This window comes from Scophthalmus maximus, chromosome 21, assembly GCF_022379125.1.
Source record: "Scophthalmus maximus strain ysfricsl-2021 chromosome 21, ASM2237912v1, whole genome shotgun sequence".
In the NCBI taxonomy this organism is placed as follows: domain Eukaryota; kingdom Metazoa; phylum Chordata; class Actinopteri; order Pleuronectiformes; family Scophthalmidae; genus Scophthalmus; species Scophthalmus maximus.
Window position 1 is genome coordinate 4,834,311 of NC_061535.1, and position 25,514 is coordinate 4,859,824.

General features: G+C 44.1%; 1 protein-coding gene across 2 annotated transcripts in view; it reads left to right on the forward strand.

Annotated features, from left to right (window-relative positions):
- Positions 1-25,514, forward strand: part of myripb (myosin VIIA and Rab interacting protein b) — a 98,061-nt gene that overhangs the window by 25,517 nt on the left and 47,030 nt on the right. For both annotated transcript variants that reach the window (XM_047329956.1, XM_047329957.1), the window contains exon 3: positions 22,394-22,615. In XM_047329956.1, the coding sequence (XP_047185912.1) occupies positions 22,394-22,615 (222 nt within the window). The remainder of the gene's footprint in view (positions 1-22,393; positions 22,616-25,514) is intronic.

Genomic DNA, 25,514 nt, shown 5'->3' on the forward strand with positions numbered 1-25,514 from the left:
TTATCTTATCGATGATGCGTGAAAAATGAGAGATGGCTTCTGCATCTGTAAGTTGTCATTAGGGCTTCAGTGGGGCCTTTTTTTAAAAGCATATTTTTGGGCAATTTCATCTGTGATGTCAACCTTCAAAATTAAATAACTCTCTCTGCAATGCTTGGGCACACTCCTGTGTGTGTGTTTAGGGGACTGACACAGAAGGTCCTGGTGGATTTTGTCCAAGAGAAGGCTAATAATGCCTGGCTGCTTTAATTTCCGGGGGCCTCCTTAGTATAGGTACACACACAAATACACATTCACATGAGTGTTTTTTTTAAGGGATATGTATTTCTAAATTCAAATCGGTTCAGGGTTTCCTGCGGTTGCGTGCAGTTGTTGATCACATTAGTTCGAGTCGGCGCTTGTGTGTTTTTCTTGCTGAAAACAGATGGATTTGTAAATCTGTGCCGAAAATCAATTTTGTGTTGGAAAGATTGAATTACAAATGCTCTTGGACTACCAACGCACCAAACACATGAAAGCGTTTCAATCCCTTTTTTTCCTCGCGTTAAGACTAACTGCAGCAGACACCCAGTCAAACCTGACCATGCCTCCGCTTTCGGCAAAGCCATCACAGCACAGACAGGCTGTTTGTTTTGCTCCAACTCGAATAGGCAGTGAATCGCATCTCTGAGCTGCGCGGGGATGATCGTAGTAATTAGCAGACCGAAAGAAGACACTCCCGTAACATAGCTCCAGACGACAGCGTTATAGCTCGAAATAGCCAGTCATGGCCCGAGCACCGGAGCAGGCAGCGCGCCGTGGAAGGAGTTGTCTGAGGAGGGGAGCGGGGGGGGGGGGGGGGAGGATGTGGGTGAGGAGAAGCAGAGGGGGAGCATTAATTAGCTGAGCTTGTCATCCTAATGATTAAACACTGATTTAGAAGCGTGCTCGGTGGGTGCACGGAGTTCAATTGGCTGCCGTTGGCGGCGATGTGACATGTGAGGCCCCGGGTCACTGTACTACAATGCAGCAGGGCCCCCCTCCACGTACAGTAGGTGTCGCCGGTGTTTGTCTGTGCGCCAGGTGTGCAATGTGAGCACGACCAGACCAAGAGTTTGCCCCCAAACACTGGTCCCGCTGGCACTGCTATAGTTTTTTTTGCATTGTTTTCATGAAGAGTGATGCCCTAATCTCAATTGTATGCGATGACAAACGTTTTTCATTAGTGCCGCTAAGAGAGCATGTTGTCTGTCCTGTGTTGTGTTCAAAATGAAATATGAATTTGCTGCACTACACTAATAAGTGTATGTGTTCATGCCTGCAGGCTAAATGCTCCAGTGAAGAACGCGCCTACGTGCCTTCTCGTGGACAATAAGTATTATTAGTCTTCTCTCCAGATGCCCCACCTTGTGTCTTCAAAACAGATTACTGGCATTAAATTTTGACTCATCTTTTCCTTTTCTATCCACACTGTATACTTGAAGGAATATACACCATCTTTCCTACTAAGCAAAGCCGTGCTGATGAATAAATAATACAAGAGGGCGACAAATCAGCTTCTCTCTGTTTTCTCTTACAGGACTGTCTAATTTCCTCCTAATCGTGCGAATATTCTGTGCTTTTATGTTATGCATCTCCCTCCCCAGACAAAACTGCAGGATTTGTATTTGGCTTGTATGAGTGTTGATGTGAAACAATGCACTGTCCTCCCGGTGCATTTAAGAACCGTTAATTGTTTTCCTAATGCACAGATGCATCTCTTCTCTGCGGTCTGCTCGGCTTGCCGTTGTGGGCGGCGCAGTGTCACTAATGGCAGATTCAGCCGTTTAATGAGGAACCCGGTTTATTCAGCAAGTCTCGTGAGGCATCATTTATGATTGATGCCAATGAAAACAAAAATGATATACACAAAAATAAATAACAGATGGAGAGGGAGGGAGGGATTCTAAACATCTTCTGACACAAAGAGCACTTCTCTGCATTGGTTGATATTTTCATATTAACAATGGTTCAAAAGATCATGTTTAATGTAATGGGTGACTCATCATTACAAACTGTCCGATGTTTATGACCTGACTACAGTTTCTGAACTCTCCACAGTGTTTTAGTGCCTTTCAGCTCATTGTTTTGGTTTCACAGGCTATAAGACTGTACCACTGCTGTCATCAGTATTATGGATAGTAGATTGTAGTCAGCTGTTTTCAGCACAAATGGTTATTGGGTGACCAGTAGCGCGGCCTCCAAATTAATGCTAATGTTGTTCCATGTCTCCAGTTGTGGCAATGCTGATTGCTAACATGCTCCCTACCACAACTTCAGAGGATCATAATCGGTCATTTATAGCCTTTTTCTTGTGGATGATCTTTTACCTCTAGTTTGCTTCTAGATCTCTGACGAACTGATTCAGAAATGATAATTAATCTCCTTAATTGTTAAAGGGCTTTTTAAAACAGTGCATAAAACCAATACTTAACATATAAATATAAGACATTAATCATTATCAATTAGTGTTAGGCTACATGATGACAGATCCTCATCAAACTGGACCAAATCAGTAAAAATATATGTAAAATGTGTTTTTCTTTTCCTTTCAAGTATGATTTACCTTTGGAGGGGCCTAACAGGGGTCTGTACAGTAGAAGCCTAGACATTATTTAATAGATTCTGAGTCACGGCTCTTGTTTCTGGTTACTCTCCATGACATGAAGAGTGAAGTTGTAATTTTACCGTGCCAGTTCCCAAGGTAACACCGAGCAAAGTTATATTCTCCAGCAGAGGGAAATCTCGCTGTAGAGGCTCAGACGGCTGGGCTATGCTGTAATTTATGGCCCCACTTTGTATTAGCGACACTTTATTATCCTAGTGTTCTCCAGCCAGTGTTGAGGCAGCAATTATTATTCTCTTCTCTCTTCACCCCCTAGTTGTGCTCCTTGATTTATTTATGAAGTCGCTTTAATAAGAAGCATGCTTTACAGAACATTCAAGTGATTTACAGAACGTTCGAGGGAACAAACTGTTTCAAAGAAGATAAAACAAAGTTTGCGCAGTTGAAGACACAAGGCCAAATGCAACACTGTCTGACATGAAGGGATACCTTGCGCTTTGGGGGAAAACATTGGGGGAAATACTGTAATGTGATGTGTAGTACAGATAAAATGCATAATCAAGTTTTCCCTCCTCTCTAGTCTACTCTCTCTCTCTTTCACCCTCCTTGTCACTTCTCTCCTTCCTTATCTCTGTATGCACCTGTTGGAGTCCATGTTGTCCTCTGAAATCATTTACCTATATTACAGTCATATTTTATTACCTCAGTTTGGGCTAACTACTCATAGTTTATTGTTTTGTACTTGGCACAAATTTTGGTTTACCGCGGGTTCCTCGGAGCCTCACATATATCCTGCCATACCTCCATAGTGACTTGCATTATGACCGTTGTGTAATAACCTTTATTACAGCCAGGGGATATTGTAAGCTGCAGTACAGGATAATGTTATAGCTTTATTGATACTTTGCTACAACGTCAAGAAGATGTGATATGTTATAGCAAAACTCTGTGTAAATATTTCAGAATCTGGAAAATTTGTTTGTTTTTTATTGCCAAGAGTTACTTAAGAAGATACCAGATCTCATTACAAATGTAAACATGAAGCTACACTATTGCTAGCAGTCGGCTAGCATAGATCCTGGAATTATGGGGGGGGGGGGGGGGTTACATTTGCTTGGGCCAATGGTAACAACACCTGCACATCTTAAAGGCCAGGCCCCCTCCAGGATCCTTGCAAGGATAAAGAGCTGGTCCGTTGTTCCGCGTCCAGGACAGAATCCACATTGTACCTCTTCAATCTGAGGTTCGATTATTGGCTGAACCCTTCTTTCCAGCACCTTGGAGTAGACTTTACCCGGGAGGCTGAGGAGTGTGATACCCCTGTAATTGGCACACACTCTCTGGTCCCCCTTTTTGAACAGGGGAACCACCACCCCGGTCTGCCACTCGTTTGGCACTGTCCCTGACTTCCACGCAATGTTGCAGAGACGTGTCAACCAAGACAGCCCCTCCACACCCAAAGCTTTCAACATTTCTGGGCGGATCTCATCAACCCCCGGGGCTTTGCCACTGTGAAGTTGTATGACTACCACAGCGACCTCCGCCAGGGAAATTGACGATGATCCTCCATCAGCCTCCAGCTCTGCCTCTACCATAGAGGGTGTGTTAGTCGGATTCAGGAGTTCCTCAAAATGCTCCTTCCACCGCCCGATTACCTCCTCAGTTGAGGTCAACAGTGTCCCATCCTTACTGTACACAGCGTGGATGGTTCCCCGTTTCCCCCTCCTGAGATGTCAAATGGTTTTCCAGAAGCATCTTGGTGCCGATCTAAAGTCCTTCTCCATGACTTCTCCGAAGTTCTCCCACACCCGCTGTTTTGCCTCTGACACGGCAGAGGCTGCGGCCCTTCGGCCCCGTCGGTACCTTGCAACCGCTTCCGGAGTCCTCTGGGACAACATATCCCTAAAGGACTCCTTCTTCAGTCGGACAGCTTCCCTGACCACCATTATTGCATTACCAGTCCAAATTAGGGCTCCCTGCCCCTGCGTCACAAACACCGCATTTCTAACCACGATCATCCTCCCGATATATTGGATATGGAGTTTTGCAGATGTTTTACACAGAAATGACTTGAGATTTAAATTACTGTTGTCTCGTCAACCCGAAATTACACTCCACATGCTCGTACCCGGCAAGGTATCATTACACAGCAGCTAAGCCTGTCTTAGGGATTAATGTCTAGATAAGGATTTGTTCAGCGCTAAGCCATAGTGCATTGATGCTCATCTCTGCATGTCATCCCTTTTCTACGTGTGCACATGTCTGATGTACACGGATGCACATGTTCGGTTTTGTCTGTGACAAAGGGTGCTGGTTGGGGGAGGGTGTATCGTACGTTAAAGCATTGAAACAGTGCTCCATTTTCTGGAAATCCAGTTGTGAATCATAAAAAAACTCAAGTGTAGGCGCCACAGTTTTGGATCGAAATTGTTGGGCTGTTTCTCTCCACTGCCTGGTAGCAAGCAGCAGGCGTCCAGCTATGACTCATCCATGTGTTTTGTACATTTCCTGTACACACGCGCACGCACGCACACACACACAGAAACACAGTGTTTCCAAATCATAATCTGTTTTCTTCTCTGCTCTCTACCCACTTTCATCTGGAAATCCCTGTTTGTTTGCTCCAATCCCCTGTTCCTCCCCCTCTGTTTCACCTCTCTGTCGTTCACTCTCTCCCCTCCCCTGTTTCTCTCTCTCTCTCTTTTTTTTCATCTCACCCGCTCTCACTGTCTCTCACTGTCTCTTGTTGATTGTCCCCTGTCACCCGTGTCTGTCATCCTCGGTCCGTTGCGGCTCGTCTGTGGCTCGAGGCGGCGTTGCTGTCCTCCCGTCACCTGTCGTCACACTGACACTTAAAGGACACAGGAAAACCCGTACGGCATGTTCAGACCACTGCTGCAGTGGGAGCGATCCGTCAGAGGGTCGGGTTGCATAATGACGTGATGCATAATTTACAGAAATATATTTATTTACTTTCTTGACTAAAGTTAGATGATAGGTAGAACAGAGTAAGAGCCAGGGGGGGCTTCTCTGTCCAAAGTTGCCTACCTCCAGATCCAAGAACCTTGGTTCCAGCTTTATACTTCACAGACAGACACGAGAGTGGTGTCATTCTTATCTAACTTATGAACCTTGAATTCTTGGCAAGATAGTAGATATTTATCGTATTTGCTGTCGCTTTATACTAAACCATGGACAAGGAAAGCTAATAATCCTATTTCCTAAAATGTCAATCTCTTCCTTTTAACAATGAACCGTTAATAGGATACCACATTTTAAAGAGAGGTAGGATGAAAACACATTGATTTTTTTTCTTGCTAAGTCGCTAAATGGCTGATTAGCGCTTGAATTATCTGCAGTCGCGCTTCGAGAGATGTGTCCATTTTTGAGCACATTCACGATGGCATAAATCAGAGGCGGATAAACTGTCTGAATCCATTTTGAACTTTCCCGTGACGGAGGCTCCATAGTTCTCTCATTCAGAGGGTCTGTGCCAGGTTAATCCTCATTAACATCTACAAGACACTTGAGGGAACTGTTTGTCACGTGCACGTGTGGTGATCGTGAGAGAACCACAGTCTCACACCTTCAATCTGCTGTAGCATCTTGCAAATGAATAGCCATGCACAAGTTCAGATACAGGTCACATGTCAGATCCACTGTGAAGAAGTGAGATAAAGCAGTTGATTGATTGACTTTCACTGTGTGGGGTTGAAAAGAAAATATACTGCATTTAGAAGCAACAGGATAACACAATTGCTGTCTTTTATTTTCCAATCATAACTCACATATTTTTTATTTTATTTCTAGTACTTTAGTTTTTAAAACTGCTATTTGCAAAAAAACACATTAGCTGTGCTATAACGGGTGCCACAGGATTGAACAGTGGCAGAACTTTAATTATGTGGCAGCGGAACTGTCCTTCTGCTTTCCTACAGGGAATTATTAAGCTGCAAAACACAAAACAGTTTTTAATGCAGTAACACTCATTAAATGCAGCTATTAGACTGTCAGTCGCTTGTTGCAATTTGTTTACAAGCTGCGTTGTCTTCTGCAGCTTTTCCTTATTTCAGGCTCGATCACAATGTATAGGGAAAAAATGTCTCTTGTCATTTTCAAAGGTCATCTTCAGACACGGCTGAATTATTAGCCGCTGCAGGATCAATACACAGTGTGAAATCACTGAAAGCTTTTTGTGGATGTGTGATTTTAAAAAAAAATGTCATTGCTGTTGTTGGCTGACATTAAGCTTTGTTTATTTAGTTTCTTTTTTTTTTCACAGCAGCTTTATTGTGTGGCTTTTCAATTATGTGATTTTGACCACGGGGGGGGGGGGGGGGGGGTAAAATGACCCAAAAACAAACTCACACATGCACATTTACATTAGCAACTGCTATGGCCAACAGCAAACAGTTGCCCATTAACACATGTAGCAGACACAAAGCAGCATGAAAATGGTACAAGAAGCTAAAAAGAATTGGAGATTCTCAATGGGTTCGAGACTAAAATTAAGTCAATTGAATTAATGATCATATCAACGTGGTAATTGGCTAATGTAGGATTACATATTTTCTCACAGTTTCAATGTTTTTCTATTTATCACGTCTTTCCGATCTCCCATTTCTCTCATCTGTTACACTTAAAAGCAAGAAAACGTAATCTTGCAGTCTAGTAGTTTGATGCTCCTTGGTGTCATTTTTTGCCGTCCATGGACTTGCCCCTCTTTTCTTTTTCTTTTTTAGCCATAATGCAAGGATTTAGGAAAGCTGTTTACGTTACGGTTTAAAATCTGTTGGTGGTATTTTGCCCTTTTCAAACGCATTCCCCGTTCCCAGGCGGTGGGAGACAGCTAACAGCAATTAGATGGGGTGAGATAAATGGCTGCCACCGAGCTTGTCTGTGCAATCGGGAGTTGGGGTTGCGAGGGTTGTCACTCGCTGATGGTGAAGTAAACACACAGCGTGCCCTTGCATGCAGACTAGATGAGACTGCCTGCCAAGTCGCCGATCTGTCAGTGTTGGATCTCAACGCGGTGTTCAAGAGATGTGCCATACAAGTCTGAATGGAGTGGGAGAGTGTGCATGAGAGAGAGAAAAAATTACAGCTTTATATTCTGGGAAGAAGTGGAGTGTAGTGTGGTGGTGCCCCACCTGTAATAAATGTCAACATATCTCAAATATGTTGCGTAAATGCTCAAAAAAAGGGCTTATAAAACCCAACGGATAGATAAGGTAATAACATCCCATCACTGCGTTACACCAGGGATTGTTACTTCATAAAGGATGTAGCTGACTTTTAACTTTTCGTTGTCATTGTGAAAGTGCTCTTGAGTGTGTAATCACACCAATTAAAATACATTACACGTATAATAATGTGGTCGGGATTAGACAGGAATTTATCGCATTTACAGCTTTTACTGCTTTCGCAACTGATGCGCGAGAACATTTTACAGCATTTTGACAACCCTTCTGTACATTATTTAACCAGATAACGCCCATTATGGCCTCAGCTGCTCCTCGTCTCCATATTTCTGCTTCAGGTCATAACTACTAAGGTTGTCCACACTGCGCTCCCATCCAACACTGACAGACACACACATTGGCGTCCGTATGTAAGAAGCCGTGTGTCTGCTCTTTAAGGCCACAAGCTACATTGTGACTTATGAGTCAATGTCAGGTTACCATTGAAGAGGAATGGATGGGGGAGTGTCAGGGCTGTGTCGCTCCTTGTCATTGCTGTCGCTGAGGTTTGTTACTTCATTAAACTGAGTTATTGAGTGGATGACTGGCCAGGGACGTCCAAGCTCCGGGGCTTCAGTCAAGATCACCTCAGCCAAGTCCAGGACTGACCGCAATCAAGGCTAAACTCTAAACTGACTTGAAAGTGTCCATGTGGGGCTCTGCTAGAATAAGTTTACATGCTGCCATGTTGAAAATACGCATTATTCGTCTCGTATCGTACATTTGCTGCGGCCTCTGTCCGAAACATCTGTTATGATTGGTCCCTTTACCCAGAGGTCTCCCTGGTCAGATGTAAACACTGCCATAGCCAGTTTTGAGCTAAACTAGCTGGTAGTTGAGCATGTTCCATGTTACTGGATTATGTAGACGCTCTACAGAAAAATGAAAAAACGAGGTGCTCCGGCTTTTGCAATTTAGCAGATCTTTTGAAACTAGTTAACACATAAAAGCAAAGAGAAAGACCACAAAAGGATAGTATGGCCACTTGAACACATGACTGTATTGTCCAATACAAGCGTACATTTATGCTGAAAAGTATTAATAAGGAGAGAGAAATACTATTCTGGTGGAGGGTGAGGGGTTAGAAATCAAGATACATACAAATAGATAGTAACACAAAAATTCTCATTCCAGTTCCATTGTGAGCACTGCCTTCTCCGCCTACCCCCGGCTGCACATCTCTGATGACTCGCACGATAAGCTGACAGACGTTTATGCTTTCATGCAAAGAGGCAGTCGCCGAGTGCCAATGACAAATGGCTTCCTCACTGTCCACACCGTGCCGTAACGGATGAGTCGTTTTTCCCTGCAGCTGAATGCAATATCATTGTTATTCCATGTGGCTTGTGGTCGCAGGGTACGCGGCGAGCGGTTGAATTATGTGACGTGCACGCTAGGATGCATGAATTCATGTGTGCCCATATCAGGAGTGTCAGTTTTCAATGCCGTTGCCTCCCACTCTGGAGGGAGGAGGGGTGCAGCGACTGCTCGTGCAAAACACGTGAAAGTCTCCTTTCGTGGAGCAGTAGTGTCCCAGGTCATTCACCCTCTGCCTCAGCCACCATTGTCCAGCTGTGATAAATTTCCTTCCCGTGCTCACTGTTTTTCTATCTGTTTTGCCCTCGAACTCAACTGCTACTAGAAACCCAAGGTGACCAAAGCAAGGACAAACAGTGTGAAATTCTTTCTATAGACGAAAGCTTTTTCAAATCACTCTCATTCCCAGAGGCCTCACGATTGTTTGATGCAGAGTTTTTTGCGTGCATAAGCTTGAACACTATGGTGCCTCAACTGCAAGATTGCACGTGGACGTCTGTCTGCACACGTCCATCTAAGCTGATGAAAAGGAAAAAAAAGGAAAAACCTTTTATCAGTGAGAAACCCTCAGGAAATAATAACGGCTGCTGGAAATGAATGGGTATGGCTTGAAAGGACAAGACCACAGTGTGGTGGGGGGCACCTTTTGGTGTAAGCTGTCCAGATATCATAAATAGAATAGTGCGTGCGTGCGTGCGTGCGTGCGTGCGTGCGTGCGTGCGTGCGTGCGTGCGTGCGTGCGTGCCGGAAATGCAAGCCTTCTCTTTATACATATATATTAATTTGTTGCAGTGGCTCAGCATGTATATACATACTGAGCCACTGCAACAAATGAAGGCACCGTTTTTTCTTTTCCCCACATGGATGGATAGACAGAGTGAGTTGAGGCGCTTTCATATTGCCTTTTGTTTCCTTATATGTCGCAGGTGTAAACGATCTGGAGCAAGTCGCACATGCCTGACATGCACGGCGTGAGTGTGTCAAGTGAGTCATATTGACTCTATTGATTTGCCAGCCGCCACTGTATTATCATAGAGCCAATGTGCATGTCTGTTAGCTGTAGGAAGTGCATTAGGGTTGTTGGTTTGTTGTCTACACTGACTTGTGAGCAAACAGGGCCTCAAGGACAATTAGGGCCTCGAGGACAATTAGTCTTTTCTTTACAGCATGTAGTTTGTTCCTGTTTTACCTTATATATGTAAGATTTCTTTCTTTATGTCTCCCTCAAATCTTTCCCACTGCATTTCTTTAATCGTGCCTTCTCAATGAGCCACCTGTGTGCGAGTGCATAATTGTTGCATTCACCGTTGTATTCAAGCACTGCTGCAAAACACGCCGGTGATCGCCTCAGGAGTGCTCTGCAGTTACAAATGCCCTCCTTTTCTCCGGCCGCAATCAATTACCCTGTCTTCCGCATCCAATACCATATTTTGCCTGGTCTTTCCCTAAATCACCTCTGACAAAAAGCTGCTCTCCCTGGCCCTGAGAATGAACCACGGGGGTGTGTCACACGACCATCAGTCACACTGCAGCCGCGTGCGCGTGTGTGTGTGTCTGCGTTTGTGTTTGTCCCTGTACCTTTGTGTGTGGAGTCGCTATGTCCTCCAACCGCCATTGGCAAAGTGTGAGGCCATGTGAAACAGATTGATTTGATGTGTCCGTGTGTGTGTAAAAGAGTGAGTTTTACTTGGTCTATGTACTGCAAGCATGCGCGTGTGTGTGCACACGCAACAGTGTGGGTGTGTGGTGTAATGTGACATGCGTCAAATCTGTCAGACCTGCACATACTGTAGACTATACTTTCTCTCTCTCTCTCTCTCTTTCTCTCTCTCACTCAGTCTTGGTCAGAATGTGAACCCAGTGGCCCCCATTAAGTCAGAGCCACTGAACAAACCCCATTCCCCTGTAATTGAATTGGCATCGGCCAAAAATAACTCTGTCCTCTCTTCTTATTCTTCGTCTTAGTTCGACCCTAATTATTCCTCTCTTGTCGGTCTTCTCCTCCTTGGTTTCTCTTCATGTTTCCCAGCATGCAGCTCTCGGTTCATCACAGGGGGATTCGGAGAACATCGCTCCTCTGTAGCTTTGGGCCTTTTGTTACCGCAGAAATAGCCACTTGTTCCCTGGCGTCTATCCTGGGCCTCCTCTTACTACACAGCAGCATGTCTTCTTACACCCGCCATTCATTGACCAGCCAGCGAAAGCAGCACTGGTTTGTTGTACAAATACAGCTCATATCACCGCTGTACGGTGAGATAAAAGACCACGAGCCGCTGATGTGGATGATTTTATGAAACATACTGTTCAATTTTTGAAAAATGCATGGCTGTAGATAAAGAACGACTTTCAAAGTGTTATGTAAATTCCTCAGAAGAAGACTCTTCGGAGATGTCAAGTTGTAAGAACCCGAAGCCACGTTTGAAGTCGTTGCGCTTGACAGATCAGATTAAAAAACATGGGGACGGGGATCCAGAGAATCCCCCGTATTACTGTAACTGCTGCCTTACTCTATTTGACACGTACTGTAGAGTTTTTGCGGCACATTGTAGGCTGTTATTGTTCCCTTTTGGCAGCCAAACAAAAAAAAGTGACTCTCATTCGCTGCAAACAGTTCATCCCCCCCTCAGGGAGGCACCGGTGTTGACTGTGTGCTCAGAAGCCTCTGCCACCCTCCCTCCCTTTATCTTCCTCATCTCTTGGTGTGGTGGACAGTTAAGCTGTGTTCTTGGTGCATTGGGTCCAATATCCCCGTGTGAATAGAGATAATTCATCTGAGGAAGGAACAATCTGTGCTTGTTACTGTGGTTTGTATATGAGCTACAGCTGCTAATCTAAGGTGCAGCCGGACACGTGGGATGAGGGGATGAACAGGAGGGAGAGGTGGCGGACCCAGCTTCAGTGGAGTATTAGATGAGGCGAGTGAGGTATGGATTAAAGTGGGTAACGGCATGCAGGAAAATTCTGATTTGAAATCAAACCAGCGGTGAAAAGATGTCGCCTCACACAAAGGCGGTTCTGGGTTCGAACCTGCCTTTCGGGGGCCTCACTGTGTGGAGGTGGCATGTTCTCCCCGTGCCTGCCCGGGTTTCAACTTCCTCCAATAGTCGAAAGACATGCAGGTTAGTTTTTACTGGAGACTCTAAATTTCCCATAAGTGTCAGTGTAAATGGTCGCTTGTTTCTATTTGTCAGCCGCTTGAAAGAGACAAAGACCTGTCCATGGCGTAACCCTCAGTGGGTAAGTGGATATACAATGGATGAATGAATGAAAACTCCAAAAGCAGCCTTTTATTTCCATTTTGACCTTTTTGTTGGTTTCTGTCAGATGTACTGTACTGTATGTATTTATTGTACTTATGCATCTGGCTTCGTCATAAAACGTAGCCCTGAAGTCCTGTCCCCGTCTGCTCTCTTGAAACCTCGTGCATCGCTGCAGAGAACGACTGGTCAAATTAAAAACATGTGACCTTCTTTCGGTTGAATTTTTTCAATAATGCGTTGCACGGGTATGCAAACCTGAATCCGATAACATCTAAATGATCTCAGCACATTGGCAAGAAAACTGTCCACACGTGTTATTTTCCTCCGGCATTTTATCTCCCCCCTCATTCTCTCACAGCGTCGCCACGCAGGCCGGCCACTCTGATTGGAAGCGTTATCGGTGGAGCACACATTTGGCTTGGATGGTTTTCCAAAGGGCTCATTATTGCCCCGTTGTATAATCGCCGCCAGCCAAAGTTGGTTTTAGAGAGAAGTCACTCCCATCGCCCCCGAGGCTTTGTTTTAGCTCTGGGTTCACACAGAGGAGTGGAGATGGTGAAAAGGAGGGATAAGGAAGCTTAAAACCCTCCATGCATAGAGCGCAGTGGGGAAGTAAGCCAGAGTTGGAGTACATAAGGTACAAACTTATGTCCTCACCAGCATGCATGGATGATATCACAGTTGGAGAAGTATTGAAAAGTAGATGACAGGCGGAAGAAATTAAAAGAGTGAGCATGACATTATCTCAAACCGCTGCCTGCCTGATAATCTGCCTGGAAGCTCCGCGTAATTGATTATTTCCGTGCATCAATCCTTTGATAATTGCTGTGAAGCTGTGGGTAAACTCTGCAATTTAAAAATGCATTTGGCCACGTCAATATCAATACTCTCAGTATATATGCTGGATTAACGTTATTGCCTTACGTATGCAAAACATCTTCAGTGCCAAAGTGAGTGTGGGTGCCAACTCTTTTTCCCCCAAATTGAAATCAGATCATACTAATGCAGTCGATCAAAGCTCTAAGTGCTGTGGAAATCTCTGCCGATCGAATGCGTCACCTGTGCGAGAGAGGATTGTCAGGAATGCTTCCGGGACAGCTTAATTATTTTTAATACGGTATTGAATGACATGGATGGTGGCAGTTACTCTGTATATCATGTCAGTAAGGTGAACTGAATTGATTGGAAGATGTAATAATCCCTCTCTTCTGCCGCCTTACTCCCCAGTATCTTCTGGATCATATTGAAATGTCCCCACGGGGACGGCGCGGAATATTCCCATGCGCCCATGTGTCTTAAATATGTGCATGTCTGTGTTCACCCATTCGTGGTCACATGCCCGCGTACTGTATGTGTTTTTTCTCTGCGTTGTTTACTAACATGCCTCTTAGCGCAACGGGCCGGAAAAGCCTGCGGGGTCGATAATGCGATGCGTGCGAAGAGATGGAGCAGGTCTTTGTGTGTGCTTGGTGATGCTGCAACATTGAGTCCCTGTGGGAGAAAAAAAACTTAGCAAGGGGGTGCAGAGAAATGTAAAGAGTAGAAGAGCAAGGAAGATATACTGCATTTAATCATGCCTCTCACACACGCACATACACACAGAGGTGGACAGAGAGAGTTGATCTGATCTTCTGTCGGTCCTGTGCAATGCACTTGCCATGAAGCGGTTGCGTCATTGAGCAATGCTCGCGATGGGAATATGAGTCGCATAATATGACATAACCACCGGGATTATGGAGTCCAACGTATTGGAGTCCAACTGTATTGAGGCACAGTGCGAACTTAAGAGTCTTGTTCTACACTATGATGACTGCCTGTTGAGGGACACTGTCCCGCCCCCACTACTGCGCAAAAAGGCAGAGCGCTGTTCGCCTATTTATTCACAACTTATTAGTATTGAACCAGACTATTATGAACGTAGTCACCGGATCCGGAAAAGGAAGCTGATGCGGAAGTGCCTGACTCACTGGTCTATGAGAAAATTACTCTACATCTCACTTGATTTATAACTTCAATACAACATGATGTTCATTTAGTAAATTATGGTCTCATTTAGAGTAAAGTAGACGATACTTCCAGTCCGTCCAATCGGCGCATGGTTGCAGGTGTACAGTAGTAGCGCGCGCAGTGATCAAGTTCTCTCAGTCAGACCCACCCCCATGAGAAATCTTAGCTCATCTCAAGTGAGGAGGAAACAGAGGGAAAGTTATAGCACCACCTGCAGCTGCATCACGTCACCCTCTCCCGTGGTCACTTTGATCTTCTCATACACTACCTGCAGAATGAAGGACAGGCAGCTTGTGCAAGAGAAAGAGAAGAGATATTATTGTGCATGAAAAGCAAACTGTTTTGTTTTTGACAATACATCGAAGATGAGAGAGAGGGAGAGAGGCAGCGGAGCTGAGCCAGACTCTTTTCTCTTTATTCACACAGTGGATGAATAAATCACACCAAGGCCACCACCAAAAAATGAACATGATTAATAATGGATGCTGTATAAATTATCCACATATCTCTACACAATACAAAGAAGTTTGGGCTTTATGTTTAAAATTTGAGTTTCACCCCCAGGGGAATATAATGAGGGGGAAAAAAAAGTATATATCATCCAAAAGTAGAGTTGAAAGAGAAATGGGCAGAGGAACCAAAAAGTGGTTACAGCCACACTAACGGCAAACAGGATGGTGAGGTTGGTCTGGCTGTCAGTTGATCTCTTTGGACCACAAATAAATATCTCAACACCTGTTGGACGTACAATTTGGGACTTATTTTCATGATACCAAATAGATTAATAATACTGTGTACTATGACTCTTCCTCCAGCACCACCAGCAGGTGTAGATGCTCGTGTCTCAACAACTATTGGATGGATGACATTGACTCTATTGCACACATCCATGCCCCTCGGGATGAGTTGTAATCACTTTGATGATCAACTGACTTTAGGTCCAGTGCCACCATCAAATTACATTTTGTTTTAAGCAGTCCAGGTCTATTACTAAAAATCTGCAAATTGACATTTCCATCAGCCTCTAATTAGCAAACATCAATATACTAATATACTATATAATATAAGAGTATCAAGACCACAGGCTAACTGTAATTAATTTATAGATTGCTGAAGGAACATTGTGTCTTTTTGCTGCCTGCCGCCTTTGAGGTTTCTTGAATCAAATCTCGTCTTTGCAGACTCAATTTAGTATTTTTGCCGATGAATGCGTTCATGGAAATTCTACGTGTATCTTTATCCACATGTAATGTGTCCTGATCAGTTAATTTTGCTGATGCAAACATATTTTTTAAATAAAATCTAGTTTTCTCCCAGTCACTGGTGCTGTATGTTAACTCCACACAGAAAGGCCCCTCGCTGAGGTGAGCTCCGAACCCCGAAACCTTCTTGCTGTGAAGCGACAGTGCGAACCACTGGTTGGTAGTTGATAAGCGGACTATTCATTAATCACTTTCATCACTATTTCAAAATGAATATCATGATGAGAGGGACCTCTGCCATTTCATCTCAGCTCACCGGCCTCCCTACACCTGCGACCCAATCAGTATCAGAAACCCTCTACCTTAAAATTTATGACCCACTTGCCAGTCTGCCACTGCATTGCGGAGGAGAAAGAGAGTTGAGATCGTCTACAGTGGGTGTCTCTCTGCTCTCTGTTGGATCTGGCATTCAAGCTGGATGCACTGTGTAACGCGGCGCAACCCGGTCGGGGTCCAAATGCAAATTCTGTGCTTCAATTGAGCCAAAATTTCCTACGTTCTCTGAGCTTCTTTCACCCCTGGAGCAGATAATAACCCTTCTATTGTTAATGCACACGGGGTGTTTAAGGATAGACATGTATGCATGCATAAAGAAGGCACACGCACTCACAGGCACATACACGCCAACAGTTAATAGGTGACTTCAGGTTGAATAACTGCAGGAACGGATACACACAGATCTGCACAAAAAACGGAAAGCAAGATCTTCACAAATTGCCATCAGCCGCTTTGAATTTAAAAGCACCTTAAGCTCTCAGAAAAGCCCACGACCAATTCACAATTACCAAGTGCATTTAGCTACTGTACACTTGAATATACACATCGACCCAGATAAATAAACATGCACACATGAGCACATAGCCCCTCTGCTCTGGGGATTTACTGGTGTAATGGTGAACAATAGACGCCGCTGTTGTGGGTTTGCACTGCAGCAGGCAGATCAAAGCTCCGATCGAAGACTCTCGGATACGTTGTGCGCTCTCTCCAGGTTCCTCTCCTAAGCTGCACCAACAATGGGTTAACATTGCTACAACATGGTTCTCTCTTTTTTATAATGTATCTGTCCTATTTAGTATATGGCACAATATGCAGTCATACTTTATATACTGTATCACAAAAAAGAAAACAATGTATTGTCACTCAATATTTTCTATGTATGATTACAAAAAAAGGGAGACCAACCAAAGGAACCATGCTTGTTAATGTGATGTTTTTATGTAATGTTTTTAATGCTTTTGGTTTAGTACTAATCAGAAAATATTAGCACCCTAACACCGTAAGCGAAGATGGTGAATGGTAAACATCATTGTACCTGCCAAACAAATGTATCTTTACACTGTCATGAGTATGTCAACATGCTGGCATTAACCTTTAGCTCGAAGCACTGCTCCGTCTGAGCCAATGACCGTATATAAAGATTGATGCCATGACCCCTCCCCAAAAAGAGAAGCCAAAACATCGCCACTGCCTCCTGGTGGCTGGCTGCAGTATAGTTTGTAAACCCAGACGCATGTTAGCAAAATGTAAGTAAATGTCCTATCCCAAAGATGATTTTAGGTTAGGTTTATAATGCTGATGTTCAAGTGTTGATTTTTCTAGCTTGAATTTAATTGAAAATTGATTGCTATAAATTTCATTATCATTTGCATAAAAAAATGCAAACCTTGAAATATGCATATTAAAGAAAAATGATCACTGATAAGGATGCTAAGGAATTTGCTACAGCCTTTTTCACAAACTAACAGCTGTTAGGATGTGAGGATGTCCCAGACACATGAGAGGTGGTTTGATGTCAATACATTCATAAATGAGTGAGCTATTGAAAATGCAAACCTTTCATTTTTAAATTATTAATATTGTTATTATTATTATTATACATATATTTTATTTTTAACTCTCAGGTGTGAAACATTTATGTCTGTCATTCTGTAAAATGGCAGTGGTTTCACATTCATATGTCTATAAACAAAAACGTTATTGAGAATGAAATGGGTCGTCCCTGACAACGCCTGTAGTGACATGCGCACTGGGCAGACATTGGCAGAGCCTCACAGAGCTGCCAGGATGGCTGAATCTAGTTGGATTGTATAAAGAAAAAGGAATTTAGTTAGTCGCAATTTGAACATTGCACTGAAAAATGGAACTACACAGTCACAAATCCCCCTCTTTTATAGCAGAACGGCTACAAATTACGCAGACAACCACAATATTGAATTAGCTAAGCTGGGTCCAATAAAATTACATATTCCAAACACAAAGACGTTGACTCTGTACCTAAGCTGATTCATCACGTTGCATTTCAGTTGTTTGTTGGTTAGAAGTGGTGATTTATAATATAAAGATTGCAGTTGTTGCAGTCGGAAAAAACTTAAGCCCAAGCCCGTCTTGTTTGTCAGCCGAAAGAGAAAAATGGACGGTAGGCCGAAGGAGAAATGAGGGGACTCTGAAAATAACTATGTTAATAGATGTCTAGCAGACAGCGAGAGAGAGAATGAGGAGAGGGGAATTGATGGAAAGCGTGAGACGAGAGACACAAGTTGATAGATCTTCGGCACATACAATATTTGCCAGAGACGGGCTGTCAGGAATGCACTGAATATCATTAAATCCAGGTCTCTTTCTGCTGCCCTGACTGTAAATCACAAAGTGAATTGGTATTCAGCTGCATGCGTTCCGCTCCCCTCTTAAACCTGACGGACCCTCAACACATATACACTGCAGCGGCTTATTTGCTTAATCAATAGTTTTTAATTCAAGAAAGTTGGTTTTCTTGTAAACTTAAGGCATCCACAAAAGTTTTGCAGTAAGTCACGCTGACAGTTGTGCAAGACTCAAGTTATCAATGTTCTGATGAACGTGTTCAAATATTTTCGGTGGAACAGCGGGGCTCTTTATCCAATAACTATGCTGTACCGTACCTGGTGCCCGTCTGAAGTTTCTAGTGAGTGTAAATGCCTTTGTTTGCAGTCAACTGTGCACTGTTCTCTTGTAAGGCATTTAGGAGATTACACAGGAGAACAAATAGGCTTTGATCTGAGGTTGAAAGAAAGTTTAGTCCTAATTTCTCATCTTCTTCACCATCCCTCTCTGTACTCTCTGCAGACATTAGTCGGAGTCTCAATTGGCCATTCTAAAACAAATAAATAGATTTTCTCTTTTACTTGCGACTTTCAGTTTCCCGGTGTACTTGCTAATGTAATGTTCCACGGAGCAGTGTCGCCCGTAGCAGCAGTGATATTGATTTGGTGTTGAAAATGCTTGGGTGAAAGTTGACTATAGTTTAGACTGTTGATCGATGAATCCATTAATCAGTCGACAGGTTGAACGTGCAACTATTTTGATATTTATTTATTTGTTTCAGTCATTTTCAAGATTTTTTTTAACATTTGCCGCCTTTACCTGTTTTACATTATTGTAAAATGAATATCCTGATCAGACATAATGAGCCTTTTGAATTCACCCCCTTAATTGTATAATGTATTTGCGACTTAATTGTTGATTGATTAATTCATGATTTAATCAATCGTTAGTTGCAGCTTGACTATTATCAAGCTTTATTTAACCTTTTTTGCTAATTAAATGACTGACCTCAATGAATAAATAACATGTGGTGGTGTTGCCTTGACTTCACGATGAACGTGTGAATGTTAATGAGTTCAACTCCATTATTAAATTATATATGAATCACTTGATGACTCAGGTGGCCGTAGGCCAACACCAGTCCTAGCTGGGGTGTATCAATGACCGACGGAGAGAGTGGGTCTGCTGTTGCTGCTTTGCTCTGTAGAGGCAGACGTTCCATAAGTAGGAACAACCTTCAGATTGAAATACAGCACAGAATGTCAAAGTACATGTCATTGTATATAATTCTTTTTTACAAATATGTCAATGCTTAGAGTGAAAGTCCCATCTGTGTGCACCCTGTACATCCAACAATGACGCCAATGTATGTGAAAATAACAATATCCTTTTAAAACTTGTTCCTGCAACTTTTGAGCATCTCATCTGTCAGCACGTTGAGGAGTTCTGTTATCGTAGATGTTCCGATTTCCGTCTTTTATGCACATTTCTCAGGCCACGTACAGGTTCAGTGTTAATCATTGATCTTTGAATTGCCAGTTGCGACAACTATCTCTCCTCGGGGTCCCTTCATAGTAGTAGCTGATTTCCCTTTATACGCATTTCCAGAAAATCATCTGTATTGATGTTAGCTGTGTCAGTGGTTGGAATATGAAGCGTAACCGTAAATGCTTGTTGACATTTCACATTTCTGTGATGGGAAAAAGCCACATTGCCAATAAAGAGCGACCCGTGTTATTTCTTGTGCGCTAAATTGTACCCGAGTGGCATCTGGATGACCCACATGTATCCACAGACATGGCTACCAGACGACCGTAGGTCATCATGCCTCGATAACGGTGATGTGAATTAATTAGAAGAGACGTCAGGCATGACGGACCACTGTTGTCCCTGGCTGTAACTGCCCATTCACCCCCTCGTTTAATTAAATGGCCGGAGCTATGGCCGTCATCTGACTGGGCCGTTCATCAGAGCGGGATCACGGACACGGAGAGAGGAAGGAGATAGATCCTGATCCTAATCAGGACAGAAGGAAAATTATTTCCAGGCAATAGCTTCTTTAGAGTTATTGACACAGAAATGTAAACTGGATATACTGTAAGTGGCTTACTGTGTTTGGCGGCATCTGTACCTATGTGTGTTTGGATCTCATGCAGCTCAGATTAGAAGAGTCACTTTCATTTATGTTACTCTGAGGTGCCTTTTTCAATTCTTCTAAATGATTGGGGCCACTGTTTCCCAGCAGCTACGACCTTGCGTGCGCGTAATGCTGAAAGTGAATCCTCTTTTGATCACCCTGGCATATAAATGCGTGTGTGTGTATATCAGTATGTATAACTGTGCCAACCACTGCCCTTCACCCCTCACACCCTGACCCCCCTCCCACTGTCCCACGTCACTGTATATGAAATGGTTTGTTCGTCTTGTTAATATGCTGCGTCTAATGGTGCATATGAAAAGCAATCAGTGAGGCAGCGGAGGATCCGCTCGAGGAGCAACGTTAATAACTTAGGGAAGCGGGAGATTGCAGTGCCCCCCCCCCCTCCACATCTGCACGTACACATATAACACAGGAAATTCCCAATATGCTGCATTTTTCTATACACACAATTTTTCCTTGTGGGATTTTGTTGGGGCGTCGGCACTTCACAAAACATTGGCACATTAGGGGGTTGTTTGTGTATAATTTGTGTGTGTTGCATGTGTCGCTGCAGTGCTCAGACATGTTTTGGTGTGCTTGTTTTCTCGGTATGACATTTTTTTGTGTGAGTGTGATGTGCACAAATTTGTTTGCTTCACGATACACAGCATCTTCTCCGTGTGGCTGTAATCTGGCTGTGTGCGGTGCATATAGGAGCAGCTTAAATAATTCATCCGCTGCCCATTCGAGCTGATCTCACTCTCACACCTTCCTGGCGGCAACAGTTCGATCACTGCGTCTCAGGCCTCGTCTCGTTCACACCCAATGACAGCTGATGGGTGACAGTGTAAACATGGACGAATGTGCTACCTAAGTGCTCCGCCTCATTACACCAGTGTAATGTGCACTGATGATGATAGGTTTATGATATCAATGCAAAACGGTACATCATTGACTGTAGCCTCTTGACTGTGGTGCATTGCCCAGTCAGCAGAAATCCTAAAGAGAGAGAGAAAAAAAACACCATGTACATAATTGATGTGAGTAAAGGCTGCAGATAGCAGGGAGCCGCCTCACTGGTTAAAACACTGATTAACAGCCCACGTGATGTGTTCTGTCTTTTCCATCGTGGCCGACCTCAAATAACAAAACCACTGTCTCAGAAGTAATGAGAAATGTGTAGATGAAACGATGCACGGGTAGTCATGTGCAGCCGCTGGGACGCCAAAGTCAGCTGTGGCCGCAGAATCTTTTTAAATACGCGCTTTGGTTAAAGGATTTCAAACCATAATGCCATAATCCACAATAGTTCATTAGTGTGAAGAATTCTCTGAGGCACTAAGCTTGGTGGAGACTGTGCTGCTCTTTCGTCCTCCCTCGCCGTTGTACATATTCAAACTGTCACAGCTCTCCAATATGACTGTGGAGGCTTTTTTCATTAAAAGCGTTTTTGTTTTTTTTCTCCCTCTCGGGCAAGTCTTTGATTTGTTGATAGTGAGAGATTCTTATCGTCATTCTCATCCTCCCAACGTCCTAATTAGCGAAGATGCAATGCCTTTTTCTTCTTTCTTTTTTTTTTTCAACGGAGGATAGGGTAGGAGTCGTGCACGCCGTCCTCTCCTCAGCTGTGTTTTGACTGATGTTGGCAAACAAGGCGTGACGGGTCCTCTGAAATTGTAATGCCAGCTATCACATTAATTCCACAGAATCAGTGTAAGAGAGAGAGAGAGAGAGAGAGAGAGAGAGAGACAGGGAGTGGAGAAGTGTTTTCTCCAAACCCATGACCCCTTCTGCCGTCCCTCTTTCTTGTTTTATTAGCACCCCTACCCTCTCCTTTTAATTTTTCATTTGCCACAGCTTCCTCAATTATTCCACATCAGTGTTCTCAGCCGTTTTCACATTTCTACCTCTCGACCAGGCGCTCACCACCCTTTCGCTCCCCCTCCCCTTCCCCCTCCCCCCCCCCCCCCCCCCCCCCCCCTCTCTCTCTCCCTCGGTGTCAGCGAGATGAAGCAGGAGCTGGCGGAGGAAGGCAGCAGATGCTCCATCCTCTCCAAGCAGCAGCGCTTCAACCAGAACTGCTGCATCCGCTGCTGCACGCCCTTCACCTTCCTGCTCAACCCCAAGCGCCTGTGTCTGGACTGCCAGTACAACGTCTGCAAGACCTGCTGCACCTACAGCAAGAGGGACAAAGCCTGGCTCTGCTCTGCATGCCAGAAGGGCAGGTTAGTGTTTTCACACACACGCGCGCACACACACACACACACACTGGCGCGAGAGACCGGAGACCGGAGAGATAAGAGTAATAGCAGAGGAATGAAAGGGGACGAGAGATGCAGGATGAAGCTGGGAATTGGTTGATTGGAGCACAATGAAAAGAGAAAAGTGGGACGGAGGAAAATAAATACGGAGGGGAGTTAAGGGAATTGAGAGCAGACCGGGCTTGGGGAATATGGGAACTGTAGGAGACAGATGTTAGGGGAATAAGTGAATGAATGAGAGGGAACGGAGGACTTTGACGGAGTCAGAGCACCAAGGGTGGATGTTTTCTGAATGTTTTTAGGATTTCGCTGTATTACTGTATTTTAAAATGCAACTCCATACTCATTTCAAATGGGAAAATTATGTTTGCAGATCTGTTTTCCTATCGTTGCAGGAAGGAAAGATAAGGGGCCATTAAGGGAGGCTGTAATGAAAGGGAGGGGTAGAAGATGAGAGGAAATTGGGGGAAACGTGTGAAATACATACACTGCTGTCAAGAGACAGATAAAAAGATGGAGACACAGGAGGGTCGGGGAGGTGAATTATCAGGTGGTTGCCGTTGTTTTTTTCCCCAAGCGTTTTAGATTTTTTTTATCAACACGCAACTCTTATTTCTTGTGGGAAACGTTTGTTTACTTGATTATTATTTCACTTCATCCAGCTTGTTTCGAGTCCCTCTGGTTGGCACGCCCGCTCACAAAGTACACATTACAGTTTTAGAGCGCAGAGGAACAGAACTAAACATTCATGATTTATAGAACAAGAGAGAAAACAATCTGAAGAGGCGAGGGAATGCGCTACAGACGGTCGCATTTGCAAATGCGTGCATGTGTACGTTTCCGTTGGGGCTGTTTATGCATGCATGTCCGTTCAAAGCCCTGGGAGTTGTTCTAGTGGTTCCTCGATTGGATGAATATGAAGCTTTCTCTGTCTGGGCATTCAGGGTGGGGTGTTGGAAATACTCTAACACCGGGAGTGTGTGAGTCAAGTCTGTTGTGGATTCATGGCTAAATGAATTGAGAGATCGGAATATTACATATGTGAATATGCGTGATGTGTACACATATGAATTAAATGTGTAATGTTTTTTTTATGCCAAGAAAGGTTAATGTCTTCCAAAAATATTATGCAACTCCACAGATGTAATTTTGCACCATTGTTTTGATATTTAGTGTGATATCACGAGAACGACAGCAAATAGAAATGCAAATGTGTTGCTGGTGTATTTTTTGGGGAGTTTGTGTGCCTTAAGATGGAGGTGAGCAGCATGACAGAGCTGTCCAAAATTGTGTTGCCCCGCCACTTGGCCTCATTTCTTCCCCTCAGTCCCCCGCGCTCTGTCTCTTTCATTGATTTTTCCTGCATGCTGTATCGAGTTAGACCCGCTGCCCTGAGTCCTGGTGTGTGAGACGAGGAGGAGGCAGGAGGTGTGGGAGCAGGAGAGACGGGGGAAAGGAGGAGGAGGAGGAAGAAAGGAAAGGGATGATGGCAGTCAAAAGAGGTGGCATCGATCATCGCTCCTATCACACTCTCCTTCGCTCCCTTCGTCTTTCCCCCGCGTGAGTCTCCGCCCCGGGGCTCTGTAATGTTCTCGTTAGGGGTTTAGACTGAGTCACAGATGGGCCCGATGTCACAACACTGCTGACTACCAGCCACATATAAATACAACACTTTTCATTAGCGCATTAAACAGGCTTAAATCTGGTTTTAGCATGAATTACTCTCTCTCTCTCTCTCTCTCTCTCTCTCTCTCTGGGTGGAGTCTTGTCAGTTGGAATGGTGATTTACAGCTTGCACAAGAGAAGCCCCCAAAAAATTATTTAGAAAATGGCTATTAGTCAACTGTCGGAGTGCGGTGCTTGCTTGATGCTTAGTAGTTGTGAGATTAGGTGTTTTTGTCTTATTCATGCTCTTTGAGAAGAGGGTGCACAAAATGAAATGCAGCGTTCGTCTGTGTCAAGTTAAGAATGTTCAAGTTGAAGAAAATGTGCAGTATATTCAGAACAAATCAGCATTCCGTGTATGTCCGTGTGCGTCTGACCATTTTTGAAGGAATTCTGCTGAATCTAAATGCAACATTAAATCACGAGGGAGCAGAAAACGCCAAATGGTCTCACCGGCTGTCCGTCAGTGTTCGCCGTGGCCACGGCCACGCTGCTCACTCGTGTGATGCATTGAGGGAAAGCAGATTTGTCATCGTCACTCACACGGATACACTCACTACACACTAAAGTCACCCACTCACACGTGGATGGATGCACATAAGAATATATGTTTGTGTGTGTATATGTCCAGGCACACACATGGGCAAACAGACACATGCATTGGCTGTGTGTTGAGTAATTACATTTATGTGCACAGCGACTGGGGTTGAGTGTTTTGTCGGTGAAGACGACCACGGATATGACGTCTAACTGTTGATAACAGATGGTGTTTGAGCAGAGAAAGACTCACTGATTCAGCAGCTTTGTCATAACACTTCTCTAGTCCCATAGAACACACACACACACACACACACACACACACAGCTTTCCCACCTGAGCGAGTGGGACAAGTGCGACCATTTGCAGTCTGTTCAGATTAATAACATCCTCAGCCCATTGTCCACAAACAGTAAATTTAAAAAAAAACTGCACACTTTGTTAACAGACACACACACACACACATGCACTATTTGTTTAATAGAGAAGTCTACACATTCTTGGTGGGTACTGAAAAGTTTTGTCTTTTTTTCGTTTCGGCTCCTCAGCCAAAGCAGTGAGGAGAATTTAAAGGGGAATAGCAGAAGATGAAGAAAGATGAAGGTCAAAAGAGAAAGGGAGCGGTTGGGGGGGGGTCGGGAATGACAGTAGAGGGAAGCAA